The sequence below is a fragment of the Neovison vison genome, chromosome 3, assembly GCF_020171115.1.
Source record: "Neovison vison isolate M4711 chromosome 3, ASM_NN_V1, whole genome shotgun sequence".
In the NCBI taxonomy this organism is placed as follows: domain Eukaryota; kingdom Metazoa; phylum Chordata; class Mammalia; order Carnivora; family Mustelidae; genus Neogale; species Neogale vison.
In genome coordinates this window covers 95,847,176-95,872,618 of record NC_058093.1, presented here as the reverse complement: position 1 = coordinate 95,872,618, position 25,443 = coordinate 95,847,176, and the positions used below count along the sequence as shown (strand labels likewise).

General features: G+C 36.5%; 1 protein-coding gene across 3 annotated transcripts in view; it reads right to left on the bottom strand.

Moving 5' to 3' along the window:
* ZRANB3 (zinc finger RANBP2-type containing 3) overlaps positions 1–25,443 on the bottom strand; it is a 326,079-nt gene that overhangs the window by 187,848 nt on the left and 112,788 nt on the right. For all 3 annotated transcript variants that reach the window (XM_044242580.1, XM_044242582.1, XM_044242581.1), the window contains exon 3: positions 14,521–14,539. In XM_044242580.1, coding sequence (XP_044098515.1) covers positions 14,521–14,539 — 19 coding nt within the window. The remainder of the gene's footprint in view (positions 1–14,520; positions 14,540–25,443) is intronic.

Sequence of the window (25,443 nt, the reverse complement as noted above, 5' to 3'; positions counted from 1 at the left end):
GACATAAGTCAATCAGAGAAATCAATTATCATATGATCTCTCTGATATGAAGAATTGATATGAAGAATCTGACATGAAGAAACTCTTAATATCAGAGAGATCATATGATAATCTCTCTGGAAGGGAGGGGGGTTTGGGGGATAGGGAAGGAAAAGTGAAACAAGATGGGATCAGGAGGGAAACAAATCATCAGAGACTCTTAATCTCAGGAAACAAACTAAGGGTTGCTGGGGGTGGTGAGGGAGGGATAGGGTGGCTGTGTTATGGACATAGGGGAGGGTATGTGCTATGGTGAGTGCTATGAACTGTTTAAGACTGTTGATTCAGAGACCTATACCTCTGAAGCAAATAATACATTATATGTTAATTTAAAAAAATGAAAAAATTTTTTAAAAATCAAGTGAAAAAAAAAAAAAAGAAGTAGCACTAAGAGGCATCTGGGTGGCTCAATCTGTTAAGCCTCTGCCTTCAGTTCATGTCATGATCCCGGAGTCCTGGGATGAGCCTCATGTCGGACTCCTTGCTCAGAGGGGAGTCTGTTTCTCCCTCTACCCCTCCCTCAGCTTGTGTTTCCCCTCTCTCGCTTACTTGCTTTCAAACAAATAAACTCTTAAAAAAAAAAAAAGGTGGTACTAAATTTACTTTACATTGTATTGTTAAAACTGTTGGCACATGGTGAAAAAGTCCATTCTGCTTCTGCAAATGGACTTTTTACGCCTCATTATCAGGTTTTAACCATCCTGATGTCTTTGTCACATGGCTGTAATCTGTCCCCGAATCAGAGAAATTAAAGTGGGTGAACAATGGCTGTAAATTAAATAAACAGGGTTATAGGAAAACCAAGACAGCCACATGGCTCCTTGGCAAGCCCGACTTACTGGTTTTTACATTCCTTCACCCACCATAGTGCATTTAAGGTGACTCAAATTATAAAGAGACACTGGTGGGGAATCTTCTGTAATAATGCAACAAAAGCCTACCAACAAGATCTGATTTGTCAGATCAGATAACTAGAAAAACTATTTTTGTTTCTAGAGGCCTCAGACTCTTCCTCTGGACTCTCTGAACACATGTAGTGTGACTTCATTCATCTGCCACTTAGTATGGGCTATCAATTATGTTCTTATTATTGTATACATATTTTCTAGATGGATTGAAGCCTTTTCCTGTGGCTAGGCTGATGCCCTCATATTGGCAAAGAAACTAAATGAAAATGTGTTTCCCACTTGGGGATATAATTTTGTAAACTCGCCAGTGACTGAGGCACCTATTTCACTGGGCAAAACATATGAGCCTTAATGAAAACCTTATACACTTCTTGGAATCTGTGAGTATATAACTGTCTGCTTATCCCTTGTCTAATGCTAGTAAGACAACCTACGATTAGTCTCTAATGTCTTAAACTTAAGCCTGCCAATAACAATTTTTAAAAAAACCTTTCTGGATCCCAACTGAAAGGAATGTGTTGGCTACAGTCTAGAGATCAGTGACTGGGTATTCTAGAAACAACCTAAGAGGAAGACAGCACGCAGTCCTTTTGGAAGGGAACTTACCAAGTGCTTCTGACCACTAACAATGTTGTAAAACAAAAGGTACTGATCCTTGGATACACATCACACATCTATCTACCTGATACCTGGTCCTTTATAGATGCTGGACAACTCCAAAACAAACTGATGAGGAAGAGAAATAGCTGACATCAAGGAAGACTGCTTCTGCCCAAGAGGAAAGATTAAGGCTTCATACTTTAACTAAACATGGTACCTTTTCTCCTTCTTTTCCTTTCCTTTATTCTGACTCTGTCCTAGAAAGATAACCTTAACTACATCTCCCAGGCCACTGCTAAGGGGGCAACAATTAGAATTTAGAGCATACTTTTATTTCAGGCTAGGAAAAAAGCAAACTGAAATCTTATTGGTTGACTCCCCTGGATTTTCATCATGAGTCGGAAAGGACGTACCAGTGAACTGAGGATTCACTCCTTTTGGCAGGTCCCCACTCCCCTGGTTAAGGATAAATGTAAAGGAGGTTATGATCAGGAACTTGTCTTTAATTTTTGAAATTATTGCAGAAACTGATGTTAAGGCAGTAGGTGCCAACAAAGATTCTTAGACCCTTCGGCTAAAAGAGTTCTGGATAATACTATAGCTCTTGATTATATTTTACCTGAGTGAGGAGGTGTGTTCTGGGGCCAACACCATGTGCCAGTTGAAACTCACTTACATAAAATCACCAAGCAAGTCATTTGGCTTAAAGAATGACTCCTTCAGGAGGGTCTTATTTCACTTGTTTGATTTTGATTGGTTTGGGTCTTGGGAACCAGGGCTTCAAAATACACTCAGAAGTAGGAATACCCTGTTTATAGTAATCATAATAATGTCCCTGGTATGTTATATTCTCTCAAAAGTTTTAAACACATGTTTGTAGCCATGAACCACCAAATAAATGATCTCCCTAAGACCGAAATGGCAAAAGAACTACGAGAATGACCAACTTACAAATTGTGAATGTGTGAGTATCACAGAGGTCAAGTAAAAACATCATGACCTGTGAACACCACACAAAGGAACAGCAACTGTGAGAACTTCAGAGGAGTAGCTGAGAGTGGAACTAATGCCTTAAATTCTGGTCACATCTCAGCTAAGCTCAAGGTATGATCAAAGGGGCTAAGTGTTCAAAAGAAAACCACAGGCCCCAAAATGGCATCACTTAGCATAAAGTCCCAAGTCAATAAACCAAGACTTAATATCTAACCTAACTGCAGTTTAAAACCCCTTTAAAGGTCACTTTTAACCAGTCAACATAAAGGAGTTTCCTGGTCGGCACTAGGAAATTTATTGGTAGACCCCTTCTGATCCTCTTAGGAGGGAGACCTTGCCTAAAATAATGAATTCTTTATTAATAATTTCTTTCCATTCCTTTCCTGCCTTTTAACACTTTTTTCTGTAGCCCTTTAGAGCTCTCCTCTACTTCTAGATGGTATGCTGTCTCATTAATCAATCAATTAATAAAGCCAATTAGATCTTTAAATTTTACTCAGTTGAATTTTTAATAACAAATAACATTTGAAACTTAAGACATGGAAGAAAAAGGCCCTGGAGTAGCAAAAATAAAGAATTATAAGCAGACACATAACAAAATAGCCTAAGATTTAAGTAAACGGCCTAACTTTTCTCTTGATAACCTTGAGTAAATAAAAAAAGGTTAAATTAACCTTAGTAAACAATGTTTAAAGACACAGAAACATAGAAATCATATGGAAAAAAAATCTTCCTTTCAAAATTGTTAGATTTTAAAAAAACTGGATGCTTGGCTCTCCTAAAAACTTTGACTCTCAAGAAACATTTCATTTCCAACAGGCTTAGATGCATAATATTTCACAACATGAAAATATCATCATCAAAATATATATTCTAGTTTACCATTCTGAATTAGCTTTAGAGGTTGAGAGGAGAATGAGATTAGAACTTGGAAAAAATAACAAAGATTGAATCATTCTCCTATAACTTTTTGGATCACTTATGAGTAAAATTAGGTAAAGGTTAAGAAAGATACATACTTCATATCAGTGTAATGTACAAGAACAGGACACTAAAAATCTATAAAAACATTTCTTAAACTTTTTAAAAGCAACATAAGCCATTTCAAATAAAACATCACAGAGAAACTCAACATTTGTAAAAGAACCTAGATGTCCATCAACAGATGAATGGATAAAGAAGATGTGGGGTGTGTGTGTGTGTATAAAATGGAATACTATGCACCCATTAAAAATTGAAATCTTGCCATTTGCAATGACATGGATGGAACTAGAGCATATTACGCTAAGTGAAATAAGTTAATCAAAGAAAGACAATTATCATATGATCTCTCTAATATGAGGCATTTGAGAGGCAGGGCAGGGGGTTCTGGGGGTAGGGAGGGAAAAAACGAAACAAGATGGAACCAGGGAGCGAGACAAACCATAAGAGACTTTTAATCTCAGGAAACAAACAGTTGTTGCGGGGTGGCAGGGGAGGGATAGGGTGGCTGGGTTATGGACATTGGGGTGAGTATGTGCTAAGATGTGTGCTGTGAATTGTGTAAATCTGATGATTCACAGACCTGTCTCCCTGAAGCAAATAATACATTGTATGTTAATTTTAAAATAGAGAAAGAGAAAAAAAAAAACCAAAAAACTGGTGATGGGGCACCTGGGTGGCTCAGTGGGTTAAGCCACTGCCTTCGGCTCAGGTCATGGTCTCGGGGTCCTGGGATCGAGCCCCACATCGGGCTCTCTGCTCAGCAGGGAGCCTGCTTCCCCCTCTCTCTCTGCCTGCTGCTCTGCCTGCTGCTCTGCCTGCTTGTGGTCTCCTCTCTCTCTGTCAAATAAATAAATAAAATCTTAAAAAAAAACCCACAAAACTGGTGAGGTAGGAATGTTTGTAACATCCACCTTATAATATACTTGGAAATGTTAATGTATAATAAAGTTGCTTTAAGGTTCAGTAATAGAAGCAGAGCCTTTCAAATGCATTTGTGGACTGTAAATATTAAATTCCAGAAAGATGTTTTGCATCTGATTGTATCTGGATAGGGTTTAACTTCCCAGTGCAGACACCTCTGCTTTTCAGTTTGGATTTTTTCCAATATTATTGAGAGAACATTGTAATAACCCAGCTGTATGAAATAGCAGGAGCCCTCAACAAAATTACATCAGCTTCCAAAGAAATCAGGGTAAACTTCTTTAAAATTGAAAAATGCAATCAATTGCATTTGTACAATTTACCTAGTATTCTAGGTAAAAAAAAAAATTCACACTAAAAGATAACTTAAAGGAAAGCAAAAAGAGTGTACCTAAATTTTTTAATAAAGTGTATTAGAAGATCCCCTAATTCCATCTTTTCTCCTTTACCCCTGTGCCTAGAATAAGTGAAGGTGGATAACAGGCTGTGGACCTGATTTAAAGTACTGGTGCCAGGCAGACAAGATATCCCTCTTGTCCAAATAAAAAGATGTTACTAGATGCATTCCAATGGTTTCACGTCAATGACAACAGAAACATTAATAAGAGAAAAGAAGTTCTCTCTCTCTCTCTCTCTCTCTCATTCATTCACTCATTCATCCATTCATTCATAAAGCATTAACAGGAAATGTATTCCCCAGATACTATTAGATAGATATGGCTTGAGTCCTAGGAGTTCCCGTCTGTGGGAGAGAAGCAGATGAGTACAGAATATAATTTAAACTACAGTAGAAATGGAAGTTCAGAGGAACTAAGAGGCAACAAGGATGGTGATCTAGAGTAAGAGGTATCTGAAGACTATTTTGAATGGTGATTTTGTTGATGGACTTGGGAAAGAATGGGATACAGAAGGAAAGGCATTCATCACAAAAAGAACAATGTAATAGAGATATCACAGCATAAAAAGATAAAAGACCAAAAAGGAGAATCAATGAGAAAACATTGGTAAGTTAGACTTAAAATTACAAACTTATGCTCTATGAAAGACACCTTTAAGAATATAAAAAGACAAGCCACAAACTGGGAGAAAATACATGCAAAACATGTAACTGATAAAGGACTTGGAGCTAAGAGACAAGGAACTCTTAAATCTTAATAACAAAAAAAGAAACAATCCAGCTTTAAAAAATGAGGAAAAGAACTGAACAGAGACCACACCAAAAATATATAGAGAGATGGCATATAAATATACAAATGGATGCTCAACATCATGTCATTAGAGAATTGTAAATTAACATAAAAAGGAGACACTAGGGACGCCTGGGTGGCTCAGTTGGTTCAGCCACTGCCTTCGGCTCAGGTCATGATCCCGGTGTCCTGGGATCGAGTCCCACATCGGGCTCCTTGCTCAGCGGGAGCCTGCTTCTCCATCTGCCTCTGCCTGCCACTCTGTCTGCCTGTGCTCACTCTGACAAATAACTAAATAAAATCTTAAAAAAAAAAAAAAAAAAGGAGACACTACTGCACAGAGTAGAATGACTAAAATTAAAAAAAAATTAATTTGACTATACCAACTATTAGTAATGTTGCTGAGGAAGAGCATTCATTTATTGGTAGTAGAAATTTAAAATGGTATAGCCACTTTAGAAGACAGTTTGACAGCCTCTGACAAAAGTGAATGCAGTCTTATCATATATTATGGGTTTGTGTCCCCCCAAAAAGATATACTTAAATCTTAACATCCCAGTACTTCAGTTTGTAACCTTATAGGGTCATTGCACATGCAGTTAGTTAAGATGATATGTCATATTGGTGCAGGGTGAGCCCTTAATCCAATCTGACTGGTATCCTTATAAAAGAAGAAGAGACATAAACAAACAGAACAGCCTGTGAAGATGGGGGTGGCAATTAAGTGATGCATCTATAAACCCTGAAACACCAAAGATTGCTGGCCATCACCTGAAGCTAGAAGGGAGGCATCACACGTATTCTACCACAGAGCCCTTAGAAGGAACCAAACCTCCTGACACACTGAGTTCAGATTTCTAGCCTCCAGAATGTGAGAGGATTAAATTTATGTTCTTTTAAGCCACCGAGCTTGTGAAACTTCCTTAAGGCAGTTCTAGGAGCCTAATCAAATATACAATCCAGCAACTGCAGTTCTAGATAATTACCCAACTGATTTAAAAACTTACCCAAACAAAAACTTACATGTGAACAGTAACAGTAGCCTTAATAACTGTCAAAGACTGGAAGCAACTATGCTATCACTTTATCTTAGTGACTGGAAAAACAAACTGTGCACATCCATAAAATGGATTATTCAATTCATAAAAAGGAAAAGTTTCCAAGCCACAAAAGGACACAGATGAATCTTAAAAGCATACGGCTAACTGAAGAAACCCAGTCTGAAAAATCAGTGAACTGTGTCCTTCCAATTACATGACATTCTAAAAAAGGCAAAATAATAGTCATTAAACACATGAGTGGTTATCTGGGGGTATTGGCTTGGGAAGAATTAAATAAGTGAAACAAAGGGAATTGTTTAAGGCAGTAAAATTATTCTGTATGATACTGTAATGGTGAATACAAGACATCAAACATTTATGAAAAGCCATAGAATTTTACATTACAGACAGTAAACTTTAATGTCCACAAAGAATTTTTTAAAAAGTTAGATAGTCAGGGGATCCCATGATGGAATGCAGAATGTGATAAAAGAATTTAAATGTATCATTAAATATGAAACACTTTCACTGAAGGAAGTAGAGGAATAAGATGCTGAGCTAAGTAATTTTAGAATTGAGTGGAATCTGTAAGAATAATGGCAAAAGGAACTGTACATAAGCACTATATTCTAGTTGACAATTTTCTTTCCCCTGGGTGTACAGGTTAACACTACTGAAATCACCATGCATGTATACTGGAATTGAACAATTAAGTAAATGCATGACAGATGGTGGAAGCCAGGATTCTTACTGTCAGAATGGGAGGTTATAGATAAGCAAGGGGAAGAGGCTACAATTAACTATGTGGTAATAATTAGAGTTGGAGACATAAGTAGGAACAGATGGTTACATATAAAAATATTTGTACGTATCTGTATGTATGTGTGTATACAGACACACACATTTTTCCTTGCTCTATCAGCTGAAAGGATCTAGAAGAAATGACAACCCCGCAGATACGAATACACACCTAATTTGTAGATTCTGGTTCTAATACCATTCTCCTATAAAGAGAAGCCAGGATTTCTTAGAGAAATGGCTGATTCTAGGACCAGGGCAAGAAATATATAAGATGAGCCTGGATCATCCCATAGTACTAAGAAGTAAGAAAATGCTCAAAATATAAATGAAAACCCTTCAAAAAAACCAACGCAGACAAACATAACAGTTAAAATGAAGGGGGGTTTGTCAAAAGGACACTGGAGTGAATTGAAAGAGCTCCCCCTGGCCAAAGCTAGAACAATTTGAGCAACAACAACAACAACAACAACAAAAAGTAGCAGTGGATAATAATCCAAAACATAAAAATAAATATCCAGGAGTCCATACAATATAAACAAATAATAAAGTGAATGCATGAATGAATTCCAAATAATTTATGGATTTACTCTGCTTTTAAGGAAATGGAGTATAACTTCGCTACTTTCTTTCAAATAAAATACAGTATGGAAAGGAAGGAAAAAATAGTAACTTTACAGTGGAGAAATCTGACAAACACTGTATCAAAAAAAAAAACAACACTGTATCAAGACATGTGAATTACACCTATGGCAATAAGTCACATTGATAGTAAGTCTTGATCTGGCATAATGACAAAAGCACTTTACCCCTATGCCCTTCCTCCCCAAAATGCATTATCCTAGTGTGATCATAAGAAAAACAGCAGACAGGGACGCCTGGGTGGCTCAGTTGGTTGGACGACTGCCTTCGGCTCAGGGCGTGATCCTGGAGTCCCGGGATCGAGTCCCACATCGGGCTCCCGGCTCCATGGGGAGTCTGCTTCGCTCTCTGACCTTCTCCTCGCTCATGCTCTCTCTCACTGTCTCTCTCTCTCAAATAAAATAAATAAAATCTTTAAAAAAAAAAAAAAAAAAAAAAAAAGAAAAACAGCAGACAAATACCAATTAAGGGTCATAACATAAAATACTAAACCTTTAGTTCTGAAACTATAAAGGTTTTCCAAAACAAGGCAAGTCTGAGAAACTCTCACAAGCCCCAGATGCCTCCAGAGACATGACTACTAAATGCAATGGGTATCTGATGGGATCTCGAACAGAAAAAAACATTAGCAAAAAACTGAGCAAACCTAAATAGAGTCTGATCTTTAGCTAATCATAACACATGAATATTGGTTCATTAATTAAGATACATATGCTATATTAATCTATGACAATAATAGGGGACTGGGTACTCAAGAACTCTATACTATATAATAATGCTACAAATGTAAAACCTAAACAATTCTAAAAATCTAAAATAAAGATTATTTTTTAAAGAGGATATTAAAGAAAAATAAGGCCAGCCTTAGAAATAAGGAAAAGAAGGAAACAGGCAAATGATACTGATTTAAAGGAATACAGATACTCTCACCAGCACAAAATTTTTATGCCATTACCCTTATTCTAACAGTCAGCTTCATTAATTTGAGTACCGTCCTACAGATTATTCTGTCCTAATGACTCTCGTTGCTAAATATAGAAAGTCTGGCACCTGGAGACTTCATGTAGAATAGTAATTGATAAAAGAGACTTGGGAGCTGGATTACTTCAGGTCAAATATTTCCGTTCCTAGCACATACTATCTGTACATTCTTGGACAATTTGCTTAACCTCTCTGTACCTCAGCTATCTTACTTATAAAATGAGAATAATAATAATAATAATAATAATACCATCTCATAGGAATTGTTGTGAGGATGAAGTAAATTAATACATGAAAAGCATTACAGCAGAACCTGGCACACAGGTGTTACATATTAACTATTTAACTAGCTCAACCACTCAACAAAATGATCTATAGACACAGGAGGGTTATAAATCCAAAACTGTGAAGAGCTCAAGGAGCGAGTGTAATTCAGCTTGGGCCTGGTAAAGGAAATCTAAGATCTGTAGATACCAATGGAATAAAAATTGCTATCTCAGCTCACTTTGTCAAATGTGGGTAGGCTTATAAAAAAGAAAAGCTAAAATTCTTCATGTCTATTTTAATTTCTTAGTCCTCAAATCTATAAAGTTAATATTGGCAGAGTCTATATCTCAGTACCAATTTTAAGATCTTCTGAGCAAAAATAACCTTCAAAAAGAGTCCTTCTCTTTCCACACACCTACACATTTCTGCCTGCAGAGAAACTGACAACAGTTTTCAAACTTGACTTTTGCCTGTAGAAATACTTCTACCAACATGGAACAAGTCCCACAGCCTCTCCCCTCCAAAGTGCTCTTCCAGAGAAGCACCTTGACCAAAAGAAAAGCATTGATAATGATAACTATAGAGCCTTTGTTCCAAATATTTATCTATTAATGTGTCCCAAAATAGCCACAAAGGGAAACCAAGTAGGTCAGCTTAACAAATGGTTTCCTTTTCTTTTGAAAAAGGAAGGAAGCAATGCTTTATTAGGTATACCTCCCACCCCCCAGCCCCACCCACCACAAATGTTTTCTTAAGTAACAGGAAGGAGGAAACCTTAAAAAAAGAGAGAGAGTATGTGTGTGTGTGTGTGCGTGTGTGTGTGTGTGTGTGTGTGTGTGTGTGTGTGTTAGGGATGGGGACTAAAATAGAGTACTAACAAAAAAATGTTATGTAAGATGAAAGTAGGAATTTTCTGGCTTTGATAATAGATACTGTAGACAAGTGAAGACAGAATCCACATACTGAAACTTTTGTCCATTATGACACAACATTAGGCCATTATGTAAATCCAGGATATTAATCCCATCTTAAGTAAAAATGAACATTGTAAAATTTTCTAAATACTATACTTCTACAGAAAACAACAGTTTTTTTTTAAAAGATTTTATTTATTTTTTTGACACACACACAGAGAAAGAGAGAGAGAGCACAAGCAGGAGGAGGAGCAGAGGGAGCAGCAGGCTCCCCACTAAGCAGAGATTCCAGTGCGGACCTGAGCTGAAGGCAAACACTTAACCAACTGTGCCATACAGATGCTCTGAGAACAATAGTTTTTAAATACTTGACAAATAAGTTAGGAAATGTGTGGTTTTAATATTTTCCTTCAAGGATATCTTATTAAAATACCTGGTTTGTATTAATGTGAAACTATTTTTCACATTTACAATTACTTTTTTTATTTCTTTTTTTTTTCCCAATTTATTTATTTTCAGAAAAACAGTATTCATTATTTTTTCACCACACCCAGTGCTCCATGCAAGCCGTGCCCTCTATAATACCCACCACCTGGTACCCCAACCTCCCACCCTCCCGCCACTTCAAATTACTTTTTAAAGTAGGCTCCATGCCCAGTGTAGAGCCCAATGGAGAGCTTGAACTCACAACCTGGATAGCAAGACCCAAGCCAAAAGAAGAGTTGGACCCTTAACTGACTGAGCTACCAGGTGCCCCTGCAGTTACAACTTTTTTTTTTTTAAGATTTATTTATTTATTTTGACAGACAGAAATCACAAGGAGGCAGAGAGGCAGGCAGAGAGAGATGAGGAAGCAGGCTCCCCGCTGAGCAGAGAGCCCGATGTGGAGCTCGATCCCAGGACCCTGGGATCATGACCTGAGCCGAAGGCAGAAGTTTTAACCCACTGAGCCACCCAGGTGCCCCCATTTACAACATTTTAATGAATAAACACTTGTAATAATTTTCAACTGAAGAACAAGGACAAAGTGGTTTACAAGTAATTATTAAAAAAAAAGATAACAGTGCAACAGCCTGATTATAGACTGTGGTCTGAATCCAGTATTTACAGAACACAAATTCATAAGAGTTTCTGTATATTCATTACCCAGTTCTTGAAACAACATTTAATTCATTAAACCAAGATGGGGGAGAAGGGTGAATAGGAAGTATTTCAAAACAGTTTGTAAAGTTAATTTTATTAAATGTTGCAGCTTTGGTGTTCTCTGAAATTTAATTTTACAACTGAAACACACAATGATCACATAATTAAAATTAAACAAATTTAAATCATTCCAATTTAAAGTTAATAATTACCTTAAATACTATAGATAGATTATATAAGTTCACAGGGAACGAATACATCAGAAGAAAGATAATAGTGGAAAATACTGGAAGGGGGAGTAATGCCACTTGAATCATTTGTTTCTAAAGCTAGGGAAGAAAAATCACAGTAGACAGCTAAATTACACAATATTCCAAGTGGGTATTCAAGCATTTTAAAAAAGGAGGTTTGATAACAGAGACGTAAAATTGCCCTTCTAAGGCTTTCAGCTATTTGATAAGTCAAATATTCATCATATCAAAACACACTTTTTAATTTAAAAATCAGAAAAAGGTGGTTGACCTCTAAATTATAAACTGCATTTCCTTCTCTGACTTGACTACCACTTTGTGATAAGAACAAGAAAAGGAGAACAGTATTAAGAAACCGAATAAAGGTCAAAACCAGAGTTCATACAATTTACATATATACAAGTTCTTTCTACTTCAACACTTTTAATTTACTTTCATCCACATTAGTTTAGTAAGATTCCATAAAAATGGCATTTCAAATCTACTGCTAACAGAAGTTATTAGAGGTTGTGAGCTATGATCTTGCATTCGTGTATCACACCATTGAGGATTCTTTTTTCATAATTAACATCATTGATAGGATTTAACATAATAACCCTGTAAAGTCAAATAGGTGCAAAAGACTGAATCTTTAAAATGTGGGTGAAAAGAGAGAAGTAATTATGATGGACACAAAGTGGAGGGTTTTTTTTTTTTTTTAAGTGCTGAGGAGATATTAAATAGTTCTTTTAAATCTATTAAATTAAGAAATAAGAATGTTGTAAGAATGGTGTTAAAATCACTCAACATGTGACAAGTGCTGTGAAACTGTAAATAGTAAGAGATGAGGAAAAGCAGTTGGTATAATGAAAAACTTACTGTCTAAAGCTTCATCATGAGGTCCACACAATCCTTAGTCTAACATTAATTGAGGAGAAGCAGGAGTTGGTTGAAGAAAAGTTAAGGAGGCTTAAGGAGTCAATCAAATGTTTATTTCAATCCATGGACACTTCCATAGATTTAAGGCCCATTCAAATGTGTCTATGATGTCTCCATGACATCAAAGTGAAGAACAAGGTAGGAATGATGTAACACAGCTGTTAAGATTTTCCTTCTCAATCACTTGTAGAGAGATTATCAAGATGGCTGTTAGCTGACACAGTATCATCTCTATAGACATAAAATTGATTTGTTCAAAAACTGATATAGAGGCACCTGGCTGGCTCAGTTGAGTGCTAGACTCTGGTTTTGGCTCAGGTGCTGATCTCAGGGTTGTGGAATCAAGCCCCATGTTGGGCTCTGTGCTCAGCACAGAGTCGGCTTCAGATTCCTTCTCCTTCTCTCTCTCCCTCCCCCACTGCTACTCCCCCTGCTCACTTATACACACTCTGTCTCTAGAATAAACAAATAAATAAAACCTTTAAATGGACTACCTTAAAAAAACTGATATAAATACACACATGCATCATATATGTATCACAGATATATTTTATACATATTATACAAAATGGTTATGCCTAGTTTTGAGGTTTTGAAGGTTGAAGGGTAAGTTTACGTTCCTATTTATGAAAAACAATCAGGGACAAAAAACGTGAACCTCTTTCAGTCATTTTGGACTAACAAGTTTATTAATTTATGAAGAGGCTTTTGGAATTCATCCTGTTCCAAAACAGAAATTGCTATTGTTTCCCAAATGTCTATGTCCTGTCTCTTCAATTACATTGTTGAAGTCCTTCATAGGCAATGACTATGTTTCTAACTCCTAACATCAAATCTAAACAAATGCCTATAGAATAAAGATTTCAAACTAAAAACTTCAGTAATTATAAATCAGCATAAACCAAGTAACCCTGTATTAACCTTTCTGCACACCATTCTTGTTTGTGTTACACTGTAATTCATTTTTTCCCTAAAGAAGAGACTGTGGAGATAAGCCACTGGTGAGTCTTTATGTAATTAAAGCTAAGACAGTCAATCAAGAGAATCTCTTTGGTTCCGCTTTTATTTTTTAAAAAATTCAGTATGTGGGGTGCCTGGGTGGCTCAGTTGTTAAGCAGCTGCCATGGGCTCAGGTCATGATCCCAGCGTCCTGGGATCAAGCCCTGCATCAGGCTCCCCGCTGGGTGGGAAGCCTGCTTCTCCCTCTCCCACCCCTCTGCTTGTGTTCCCTCTCTTGCTGTGTCTCTGTCAAATAAATAAAATCTTTTTTTAAAAAAAATTCAGTATGCTTCGTCATTTCTAGTTTTTAAACATTTGCTGTTACTTTTAAAGGCATCATGAAAACAGCAACACATTTCTCAAACTGAATAAAAATTCGAACTTATTGATTCACATTACTGAGAATGTATGTAAAGAATATCATGGTTTATATAACAAGAACATCCATTTCAGCAAGAAAACAATATTATATATAAGTACATGGTACTTAAATGCATCAAACTATTTTGTTTAGTGATAATAAAATAGTACTTTAATATTATGTTTCACACTCATATGGAACAATTAACAATAACTTTTAGAGCAATTTTTTAAAAATTCAACTTTTAAGCAAGCAGTACTATGACCAAAAGAAAGAGTTCAGTTTCATCTGAGGCTGAATTTTAAAGCACATTCATGCTTTCTCTGCCAACAACATAAAATTTTGTATCACTAATGTTAATAATAATATGTTTCAAGTACACGCCTGCATGTGCATAATATGTGCATGCACAAACACAGACACATTCATTTTCATTCTCTTTGTCCCCTCTCCTTCTCTCTCCGTATATAGACATACAGTCATATGGAATGACAAAGAATACATGCTAAATAGCAGACACTAAAAATTGGTTGTGGAATTTTATAAAAGACATAAAAATCATGAAAACACTTACTTCATCAGCCACCATACACCTGGAAAAAAATAAAAATAAAACCAAGTTAATATTTTAATGATCAAAGTGAATCACTTTAAAAATTCTAAGTAGCTTGCCAGAAAACAGTTTACAAATGTTAAAGCACTAATCCAGAGAGAGGTGTCTACAAATGTGCTTGAGAACACGGGCCAGAGATGATTTTATAAGACTCTCCATAGGCACATGGGTATGCAGGAGGGTTAGAGTTTCAGAAATGTTCCCCACATCCACCCATGGAGATAGTTAGAATAACCATTCAAAAATGAGGGCAAAATGGCAAATGACTTACCAATGACTTCCCTCCTTACTAATGAATCTTAAAATTGGCCTTTAGAGATTAGAAGAATAATATGTTAAAGCACAAGAAAATAAATCTTAGCCACATATTAGCATGTTATATCTACAATTTTCTACACTGCATTATATATGCTAAGCCTACTTTCAAGATGAATTTTGGTTTCTATCATTTGGCTAAATTTTCTCTTCTCTATTCTTTCTTATTCACCTATAGAAGTAAATTCTATCCACTGAAATTTGAAGATAGGGGTCATAAACTGAAAATCCAAAGAGCAAAAAGAAAGAATAGCAGGTGTGGTCAGGATCATGAGCAGTCCCTTCCCTTTCCCTATGCTCATATGTTTTGTTTCTTAAATTCCACATATGAGTGAAATCATAAGGTATTTGCCCTTCTCTGACTGACTTATTTCATTTAGCATAAAACATTCTAATTCCATCCCTGTCATTGCAAATGGCAAGATTTCATTCTTTTTGATGGCTGAGCAATATATACACCACATTTTCTTCATCCATTCATCTGTCAATAGACATCTGGGCTCTTTCCAGACTTTGGCTATTGCAAGCATTGTTGCTATAAAGACTGTGGTGCATGTACCCCCATTGAATCACTATGTTTGTATCCCTTAGAAAAATACCTAGTAGTGCAATTGTGGGGTCATAGAGTAGTTCTCCTTCTTAACTTTTGGAGGACCCTGCATGCTGTTTTCCAGAGTGGCTGCTCCAGTTTGCATTCCTACCAACAGTGTAAGGAGGTTCCTCTTTCTCCGCATCCTCGCCAACATCTGTTGTTTCCTGAGTTATTCATTTTAGCCATTCTAACCAGTGTGAAGCAGTATCTCATTGCGGTTTTGATTTCTATTTCCCCGATGCCAAATGATGTTGAGTATTTTTTTCATGTGTTTCTTGGCCATTTGCATGTCTTCTTTGGAGAAATGTCTATTCATGTGAGCAAGGCACAAATTTATTAAAGATTTTATTTATTTATTTGACAGATCACAAGTACGCAGAGAGGCAGGGTGGGTGGTGGGGGGAGCAGGCTTCCTGCTAAGCAGAGAGCCTGATGTGGGGCTCAATCCCAGGACCCAGAGATCATGACCTGAGCCTTAACCCAGTGAGCCACCCAGGCGACCCCAAGACACAAATTTAATGAGGAAGGGAATTGTTAGAAAATATGAAAGAAGAGTATTTTTAAACAAAGTGATCCATAAGAGCAAGGGCCCTGAGATAAGGAACAAGTAATTAAGAAGGAGCAAGGAAGCTAATGACACTAACATGCACTAAGTGAGGAAAATGGTAGAAAATAAGGTTGGAAGGCAGCTGGGAGAGCCTCATGGCATGGAGAGCCTTGTAAGCAACTGCACAGAGTTTGGATTTTCTTAGAATCCTTTGGAGGGAAGCAACATTTTACCTTTTAAAAAAAGATTACTCTGATTCATAGGGGATAAACTGTAGAGGGCAAGAGCAGAAGCAGGAAGAATATCGAGGAGGCACCTGCAGTAGACTAAGAGGAAAACAATGATGTACAGATGAGTGGTACAGGTGGAGATGTAAGAAGAGATCAATTTAGGTACATTTTGAAAGAAAAGCCAATAGAATTTGTGAATTAATTGGAATGTGGATGTAAAAATAAAAGACAGAAGTCAAGAATGAGCCTGGTGGTGGGTATTATGGAGGACACATATTGCATGGAGCACTGGGTGTGGTGCATAAACAATGAATTCTGGAACACTGAAAGGAAATAAAATAAAATAAAATAAAATAAAATAAAAGAATGAATCTTAAGATACTGGCTTATGCAATTAACCATAAAAAATGGCAGAGATGCCATTCACTGAGATAAGAAAAACTTAGGAGAAGTGGGTTTGGTGATGACAATCAAGCATTGAACATACAACCTTTGCTGGATACAAATGGATACAAAGTTTGTATCCATTAGATTACGAAGATGAACTGTTGAGTAGACAATAGGATATGTACGTCAAAGGAATGGTAAGGACTAGAGATATAATAAAGTTGAAAGTTATCAGAATCTAAATGGCACAGGAATGAGTGAGGGTTGAAAGTATTCTGTAACATGACAACTTGACTGTGGCTTTTTCCTTTCTATGCCAACTCCCAAGTTCTTGAACTTTCTAATGATAAGCAGCTGCTGAGACCTGCACACTATTATACATCTTAAGGCTCTAGTGAGGTAACATCAGAGCAAACTGGTGTACGGTTACATTGTCCCATGAGTGGCTAACTTACTGAAAAGTAGCATCACTGTAATAACTTGGCTTCCAGGTATCTAAAGACCCCCATAGTAAAATTACCTCTAATCTCTTGGAATATGCTGTATTTTCCTATCATAAAACAGATGAGTATTCCTTACTTTAGAATGAGAGTAGTTCAAGTAGATTAGAAAGCATTATACTTCCTTTAGGGATCTCTAGTGGGCTAACTGTCCTTACACTTCAGGCGCTGTACCTATTATGACTTCCAGGATTCCTGCAGTTAAGAACAGTTCAACAACCAGACATGATTTTCAGTGAGCCATCATAAAAAAAAAAAAAACAAAGGACCATGTAAGAGGCTCCAACATATGAAAGAACAAAGTAAGACTGAATAATCAGAACATGTACCTATTGAAAAAGGAAGTGCTAGAAAAGACTTGCACTAAAATTATTAGAGCATTTACATAATTTCTAATACAACACACATACACACTAAAGCTTAAAACCATGATTTTCAAGCTATTAAAATAAGTACATGAATTTTAAAAAAAGATCATTATTGACACTTAATTAAGTAGATGGGAAGATGAAAGAATTAAGTAGATGGGAAGAAGTGCAAGGGTTATCTCAAAATACAGAGCACAGACTTAAGTAAATGATAGTAGTAATAGAAAAGAAAAATTACTTGGATAGACTCAAAAAATTAATATGTGAAAAATATGTATTCAAATAGAGAAAAGACACCATGTGAAAAAGAGGGAACAATTAAGTAAGTAATAAAAGAAAAGTTCTCCAGGCTGAAAAAATATCTAATTGGAAAGGGTAACTAAGTTTCAAGTTGGAAAAGAAAAAAACAAATATCTACTCATATCCTTATAAAATTATTGATTTAAGAATAAGAAAAAACCTTGTAAATGTTCAGACAGAAAGAACAACTATCCATAAATGGAAAAACCAAGATGGCATTCTTATCATCATCAACACTGGAAGCTAAAAAACCATGAAGGAGGATCTGGACTACCTGAAAAGAAAGCAGAACTCATGAATCTTTTATCTAGCCAAGATTCCCATTATTTGTAAGCAACAGCAAAAAGATACTTGAGACCAACCAATATCTCCAAGATTATAAAACACAAGTAAACCAGAGAAGGAAAAATGCTTACAAAAATAACCATACAAAAAACACACCTTAACACAGATTCAAAAAAGGAGAAGATAAAAAGGAAATCCTGTCAACAATGAAGGTTCATATCCATGAATATAATGGGTGTTGTGTATTCTACCTAAGGACTCTAGAAGCAAAAGGGACATACTCTGAAAATCTGTAAGTGAAAAATTAAAGAGAGGTAATAAAAGGAGAGGGGGTACTAACACTATCCTAAAGCAGAACACCAAACATAATTTTTAAAGTCAGGAGACTAATTGAAATTACCTAAGAAGTAAGAGTATAGGGAGAAGAGAAGAGAGCTATGGCTGACCCCTGCAGGACTCCCACAAACAGGGGTACAAAGTGGAGAAGGACCCAGCAAAAAGGACTGAGAAGGAGTGCCCAATAATAAAGATATAAGAGGAATGTGATGCCCTAGAAGCCAAATAAAGACATTCTTTTGAGAAGGGGAGAATGAACAACTATAGTAAAGGCTTCTTAAAAAAAATCTAGTTAAATGAGGTCTGAGAATTGACCCTTTGATTTGGGAAGAGAGCATTCATAACTCTATAAAAGCAAGGCTGATAAAATGGTAGGAGACAAAAGCCTCCTGTGAGTGGGTTCAAGAGAGAATGGGAAGATAGAAAAGGGAAACAGTAAATAGAGATTACTGGTGCAAGGAATTATCCTGTAAAAGGAAGCAGAGAAACATAGTAGTAGTTGACAGGAAAACTAGGGTCCAGAGAAGACTTTTTTAAAAAACACAGAATAGTATAAATAGCCCAGGTTAAGTATCTTATTGATCCTATGAGTGAAATATCTAGTAGGCAGATAGAAGTGTGAATCAGGGGCGCCTGGGTGGCTCAGCGGGTTAAGGCCTCTGCCTTTGGCTCAGATCATGATCTCAGGGTCCTGGGATCGAGCCCCCCCATCGGGCTTTCCACTTCTCGGGGAGCCTGCTTCCTCCTCTCTTTCTGCCTTCCTCTCTCTCTGCCTACTTGTGATCTCTGTCAAATGAATAGATAAAAATCTTTAAAAAAAAAAAAGAAGAAGATGGTGGGCAGCAAAAAATGGAGTCAACAGTTACAGAGTAATTAAAAAGAAGTTTTGGTAGCAAAAAAAAAAAAAAAGGTTAAAAATAGAGCAATAGGGCGCCTGGGTGGCTCAGTGGGTTAAGCCGCTGCCTTCGGCTCAGGTCATGATCTCAGGGTCCTGGGATCGAGTCCCGCATCGGGCTCTCTGCTCAGCAGGGAGCCTGCTTCCTTCTCTCTCTCTGCCTGACTCTCTGCCTACTTGTAATCTCTCTCTGTCAAATAATAAATAAATAAAATCTTAAAAAAAAAATAGAGCAATAGCATAGAACATGTTGGAAACGTTAAGAGTGGGCAAGAGGTCGAAACTTTGAAAGAAAACAAGGAAGCTGACTGATGAAGGCCTAACTGTGCTACCATAATTTAAAAAGGGAAAATATGGCCAATACAATTTCTCACTTCAGAGAAATTTTACACCACATTTGATTGAAACTAAATTTTACTTTGTAATCAAAAGACTATAACCATAACCGTAATAATCCACAGAAATAAAAATAGCTTTTTCTCTCATTGGGAAATGGTAAGAACAATATGAATTACATGTACTTTAACCTATAGCTAAAAAGAAAACTTCCTTCTTTAAAGGAGTATCTATTGTATTTGCCAAGCCTTTAAAGGAGTATCTATTGTATTTGGTGTGATGTGCCAACAGCCATATAATTCTATCTGAATTTTACAAGCAGTTCAGTTTTCCAGTGTTACAAAAAATAAACAATATTCTTTGTTCCAAAATCCATGTTGACTGCTTGAATTATAATTTATCCAGCTTGGCTACAGACATCAAAAAGCAACTTTTCATTTCTCTGAGTTGTTTCCAAAAGCTTGAGGCTCCTTACATTAATCATCCACTTACAGTATCAAGACATATATATTCCAGTGTTTGCAGCAGCCATATCTTTGGATGCACATGCTCAGTGTTTGCTATTTTTAGCTCAAATTTTCATACAGCTAGAAGAGAGAAAGCTAAACAGCATTATAGTTTTCCGAGAATCATTTTACCCACCAGCTAAATTTCTAATCTAAGACTCACAGAACTGAACAATTTGTGTTTAACTCAAAGCTTTTCTCCAATTTTTTATATTAAAAAACCCCACCTTTTTAATAACTACCACCCATATTTCTTGAACATATCATGTCTGTAAAAAGAAAGCAGCAAAAGAGTGTTTTGGTAACACTGCAGCAAGAGAACAGCCAGAGAATATTTTGGCAACACTGACAACTCAGTGAGGTGAACACATGTAAGATGAACATATGTAAGATGTTTGGAATCCTAAGTGCAGAAACCAGGACTTGGTACCTGAACACAAGGTCTGCTTAGTCAATTACCATGCATGCTTTGGCCTCAGAAGTGGGCTATTTCCTCTGGGAAAATATTAACCTTCTAGATATTTATACACAGTTTGTCCTTGAGGAACAATCAACTATCTATATACTAAACTATATTAAACCATACTATGCTTTAGTATATATACCTGACCAGTGCTAACTTAATGCAACTTTAACAAACCCCACGCACTCTCCCCAGAGATAAAACTACAGGGACCATGGTGTCAGAGGATCAAATTATAATATTTTCTGCAGCCAGGGCAAAGTCTCAAAATACTTTCCCCTCATAACTACAAAAGTTCAACATAATAAAATGGCCTTTATTTTGTTCAGCTATTATTTTTTGAACAAGGGATATATCCACATGTACACAATTCAAGAGGTACAAATGTGGAAAGTCCTTCTCCAATCTCTATTCGTCAAGTGTGTCCCAGATATTAGCTGCTCTGAAAATGACAAAGTTACCAATTGCTTGTGTAGTCTTTTAGAAATAATTTGTTTAAGCATGGGTGTGTGTGTGTGTGTGTGTGTACACACACATATCAAATAACATTAGATTTAACCTTTCTTGATCTTGTGTAAAATCCCAAAAGTGCACAATATAGCATGTAACAGGATGAAAAAGAAAAGGAAAAAAACTGAGGTGGAAATATTTTTTTAGGGGTGCCCGGGTGGCTCAGATAGTTAAGTGTCTGCCTTCAGCTCAGGTCATGATCTCCAGGTTTGGGGATTGAGCCCCATGTCTGGCAACCAGCTCAGCAGGGAGTCTGCTTCTCCCTTTCCCTCTGCCTCTCCCCCTAATTCTCCTGTCTCTCTCTCAAATAAATAAAATCTCTAAAACTATATATATTTTTAAATTCTTGTTTCCATTGCTTTGGCAAATGACAAGTATATATACACATAATACATATATATACATACATACACACACACACATATAGTCAGGAAACCTTAAAGTTCAGCTCTTCTCTAGTTTGGCCTCTTCATAGACCCCTGGGATAGAACCACTTTCTGGAAAAGCTCTCCTGGGCTTCCCAGATGTTCCTGATTCTCCTCCTAACTCTTATCTCTATCTCTTTCCTCTATGCCTCCACCTCCACCCACCTTGTTTGGTGTTCAACCTTTATAATCCTCTCCTTTTTGTGTTCTACCTCTATTCCTAAGGCTCTATCCATTCTCTTAGTTTGAAGCGATACCCATATTAAGTCCTAAATCAGTACCTAAGGTTTTTAGCATATGTTCCAGATTCACATTTAAAACCACTATTTGGGGTGCCTGGGTGGCTCAGTGGGTTAAGCCTTTGCCTTTGGCTCAGGTCATGGTCTCGGGGTCCTGGGATCGAGCCCCGCATCAGGCTCTCTGCTCAGCAGGGAACCTGCTTCCTTTCCTCTCTCTCTCTGCCTGCCTCTCTGCCTGCTTATGCTCTCTGTCTGTCAAATAAATAAACAAAATCTTTAAAAAACACAAAAATAAAACCACTATTTGGACATCTTTTTTTCCCTTCATACCCTGAAGTTATTATCAAATGTTATGCATGTTGATATCTGAAACTAAAGCTAAGTAAACCATAGACATAAACAAAATAAAATAAAATAAAGATTTCTAAAGGAATTATTCAAACAATTGATCTGAGTCTGTGATTCTTGTCGTTGGGCCAGAAATATCTGTTTAAAATTAAAATTACAAAACAACAGTATTTATTTTGGTTGCATATCAAAGCAGTCTGCTGGATTTCTGTAAAACCTTAAAGCAGTGCTTTTATTTGCAAGTATATGATTAAATATATCCTAGACCTCTATATCCAGCTTCCTCATCTCATCTATTTTATGAGATGACTAAGGCCAGTAGGCTGAGCTGTGATTAAATGAAGTAAAAGAGTGCTTTGTAAATGGAAAGATACCATAAAAACTTTATTGTTGTTTTGCTGATGATAAGTTCTGTTCAACAAATAACGATGCTCAGTGTCAGTAACTAAATACTGGCAATAGATATAGGGGAGTTACAGAGAACAGGAGCTTCAAATTTAGGCATTAAAAACAAAAGGATATGAAATTGACTTTAAAAACTGGTGTTATAAACAATGTTTCCTTTAGGATGCAAGCAAGAATAGAAACTCAATTCAAAATGGCTTAATCATGAAAAATAATTAATATATCACATAATTCATTACAAGAAATTCTGGAGTGGGATGGTTCCAGGGTGGTTAATTCCACAGCCCATTCATATCATCTTTCTATTCTGTCATCCTAAGTAAGCTCCAGACAATTCATCCTTACCCACCAATGTTCAGAAGCACAGGGAAAAGAGTCCTTAAAGAATTCTAGAGTCTGTTAATAGGAAAGTAAGAGAAGAAAGACTTTAGGTAAAGCAACTCACATGTGCTACACCTGTTACGACTTTGAAATATCACCTGGGTGGCTCAGTCAGTTAAGTGTCTGCCTTCAGTCCAGGTCATGATTCTAACATCTAGGATCCAACCCTGCACTGGGCTCCCTGCTCAGCAGGGAGTCTGCTTGTCCCTCTCCCTTTGCTCTTCCCCCTGCTTGTGCATGCATGCTTTCTCTCTCTCTCTCAAATAAATAAATAAAATCTCAATAAAATAAAAAAGAAAAACCAACCAAGTTAGAATGATATTCAGTGCTTTGTTTTCTTTTAGCTCTTTTTACCCATTATGAAACACGAGTCATACAGAAAGGGCATAAAAGGTACCTAAAAGATGTGAGGTAATGTGAACAAATCCTATGTGTATACCAAAAACCAAGTAAGTTTTTTAAAAAGAATTGCTGTTTCTGTTCATGAGCATTAAAAAAATTAAACTAGTCCCTAATGCTTGATAATACCTTGAAAATACTGTGCTTCATTAGTTTGACTTCATTAGCACAAAATTGCCCCATAACTTTTACTAGTAAGAGCAAAATAGGAAAAAAATCTCTGTATTTGCCTAGATGGCTTTTTAAAAAAGGTGTGTATCAGCTGTTTTGAGAGAATTATTATTGTTTTCAGGATGTATAATAATTCCCACTGTGCCATTATATCACATATTAGCTTTTACACAATTATTTATTCTTGTCTATAAAGCTTCAGGTCAAAAGAGTTGATTATTCCTACAGCAATTAGTGGAAGATTTTTTAAGGCTTAATTAGACAATAACAAACAGTAACATTCATTAGAATATACTAGAGTTACGAAGAAAATACAGTTTATATAAAAAGAAACTAAGAAGTAAGTTAGGTCTGCTTAATCTATCCTAAAGTGATTTTAAAGGTAGAAAAAATGATTCAATAGTACCAAAATTGCTTTGTTAATAAAGACATGTACATCAGTGATACTTAAATGTAGACAGGTAGATGGAGAAATAAGTTAAATAATTTATTACAAATTGAGAGCCTCTCTCAGAATATAATAGGAATTCTTTATGAATTCCTTTTTTGCCTGGCTTTCGATTTATTGAATTATATGTAAATAACTCCAGAAAATATTTCAAAAATGAGAATACATTTACAAACTTAAGAATAAAGCACAAAATAAAAACTCAACTTACTATCATATTGTTTCAATATTCAATATTACTTCTTTAACGATAGAGACTTGAGCCACTTGCACATAATAAAAAGCCAAATTAGTAATGGTTAAAACAGATAGGATTGTTTTCTACCTCACCCACCACCACACCCTCTTCTTCAACCAGAAGTTTGGAGTTAGGTAAGTCCACGCTGGAGCAGCAGACAAGTACCAGAGGACTCTACAGTCTTCTTGACCTTTCCTTCCAGGTAGGTCAAAAGATACCTGGCACAGTTCCAGGTTTGGCATCAATATTTGATGAGGGAGAAAAGAAGAGGATAAAAGTGTACTTGTCAAACAAGCTGACTCTATTTTAACAAGTTTTTCCAGAATCACCATCCAGTGACTTCTACTGGTGTCTCACTGGCACACAGTTTCACATAAGCACTCCTAATCAAAATGGAGTTTGGAAAAAAGTGTTTCAGCTGGCCACATATACTCCCATGCCCAGGGTTATATTTGTGAAGGAAAAGGTAACAAGGGATTTGGGAAAGCAACCACAGGCTCTGCCACAAATTCCAAGGTCAATTTTAAATAAGAGTGATTTGGAAACACTATAGCCTTTGTCACATTCAGATCAAGTCAGCTCTGGGGTTTTACTGAAATCTGTATCAAATAGGTATATGGCCATGGCTATACTCAAGAAGAAAAGAAGTACTTCATTTCATATTGACTATCACAGTTACTGATAATTAAAGTTAAAGTCTGGAAGCTAGAAAAGTCAGTTCTCTTATTACTATGATGCTCTGCATGCTTGTACTCCTATGTTTCAGGTAATACCTCAATTATTTCACTTTTCTCTATTCCAACTATTGTAAAAGCCTCTACTCATTCAGTGTTCCATAGTAACAAGTATTTAGCCTGAGTATATGCAAGAGGAAAGATGCCTCACTCAATCTGAAATGTAAAACAGTACCATATTCACATAACTAAATAAAGCAGTTATTCAGATAATCCAGAAACTTTTAGAGTACTATTTTTTGGATTATAATCCACATGAAAACTCAGCACTAAACAATTAAAAACAAGAATTCTTTTTTTTTTTTAAAGATTTTATTTATTTATCTGAGAGAGAGAAATCACAAGCAGATGGAGAGGCAGGCAGAGAGAGAGGGAAGCAGGCTCCCTGCTGAGCAGAGAGCCCGATGTGGGACTCGATCCCAGGACCCTGAGATCACGACCTGAGCCGAAGGCTTAACCCACTGAGCCACCCAGGCGCCCTAAAAACAAGAATTCTGACTGCTTTAAAACAAGAGTTTGCAAATTA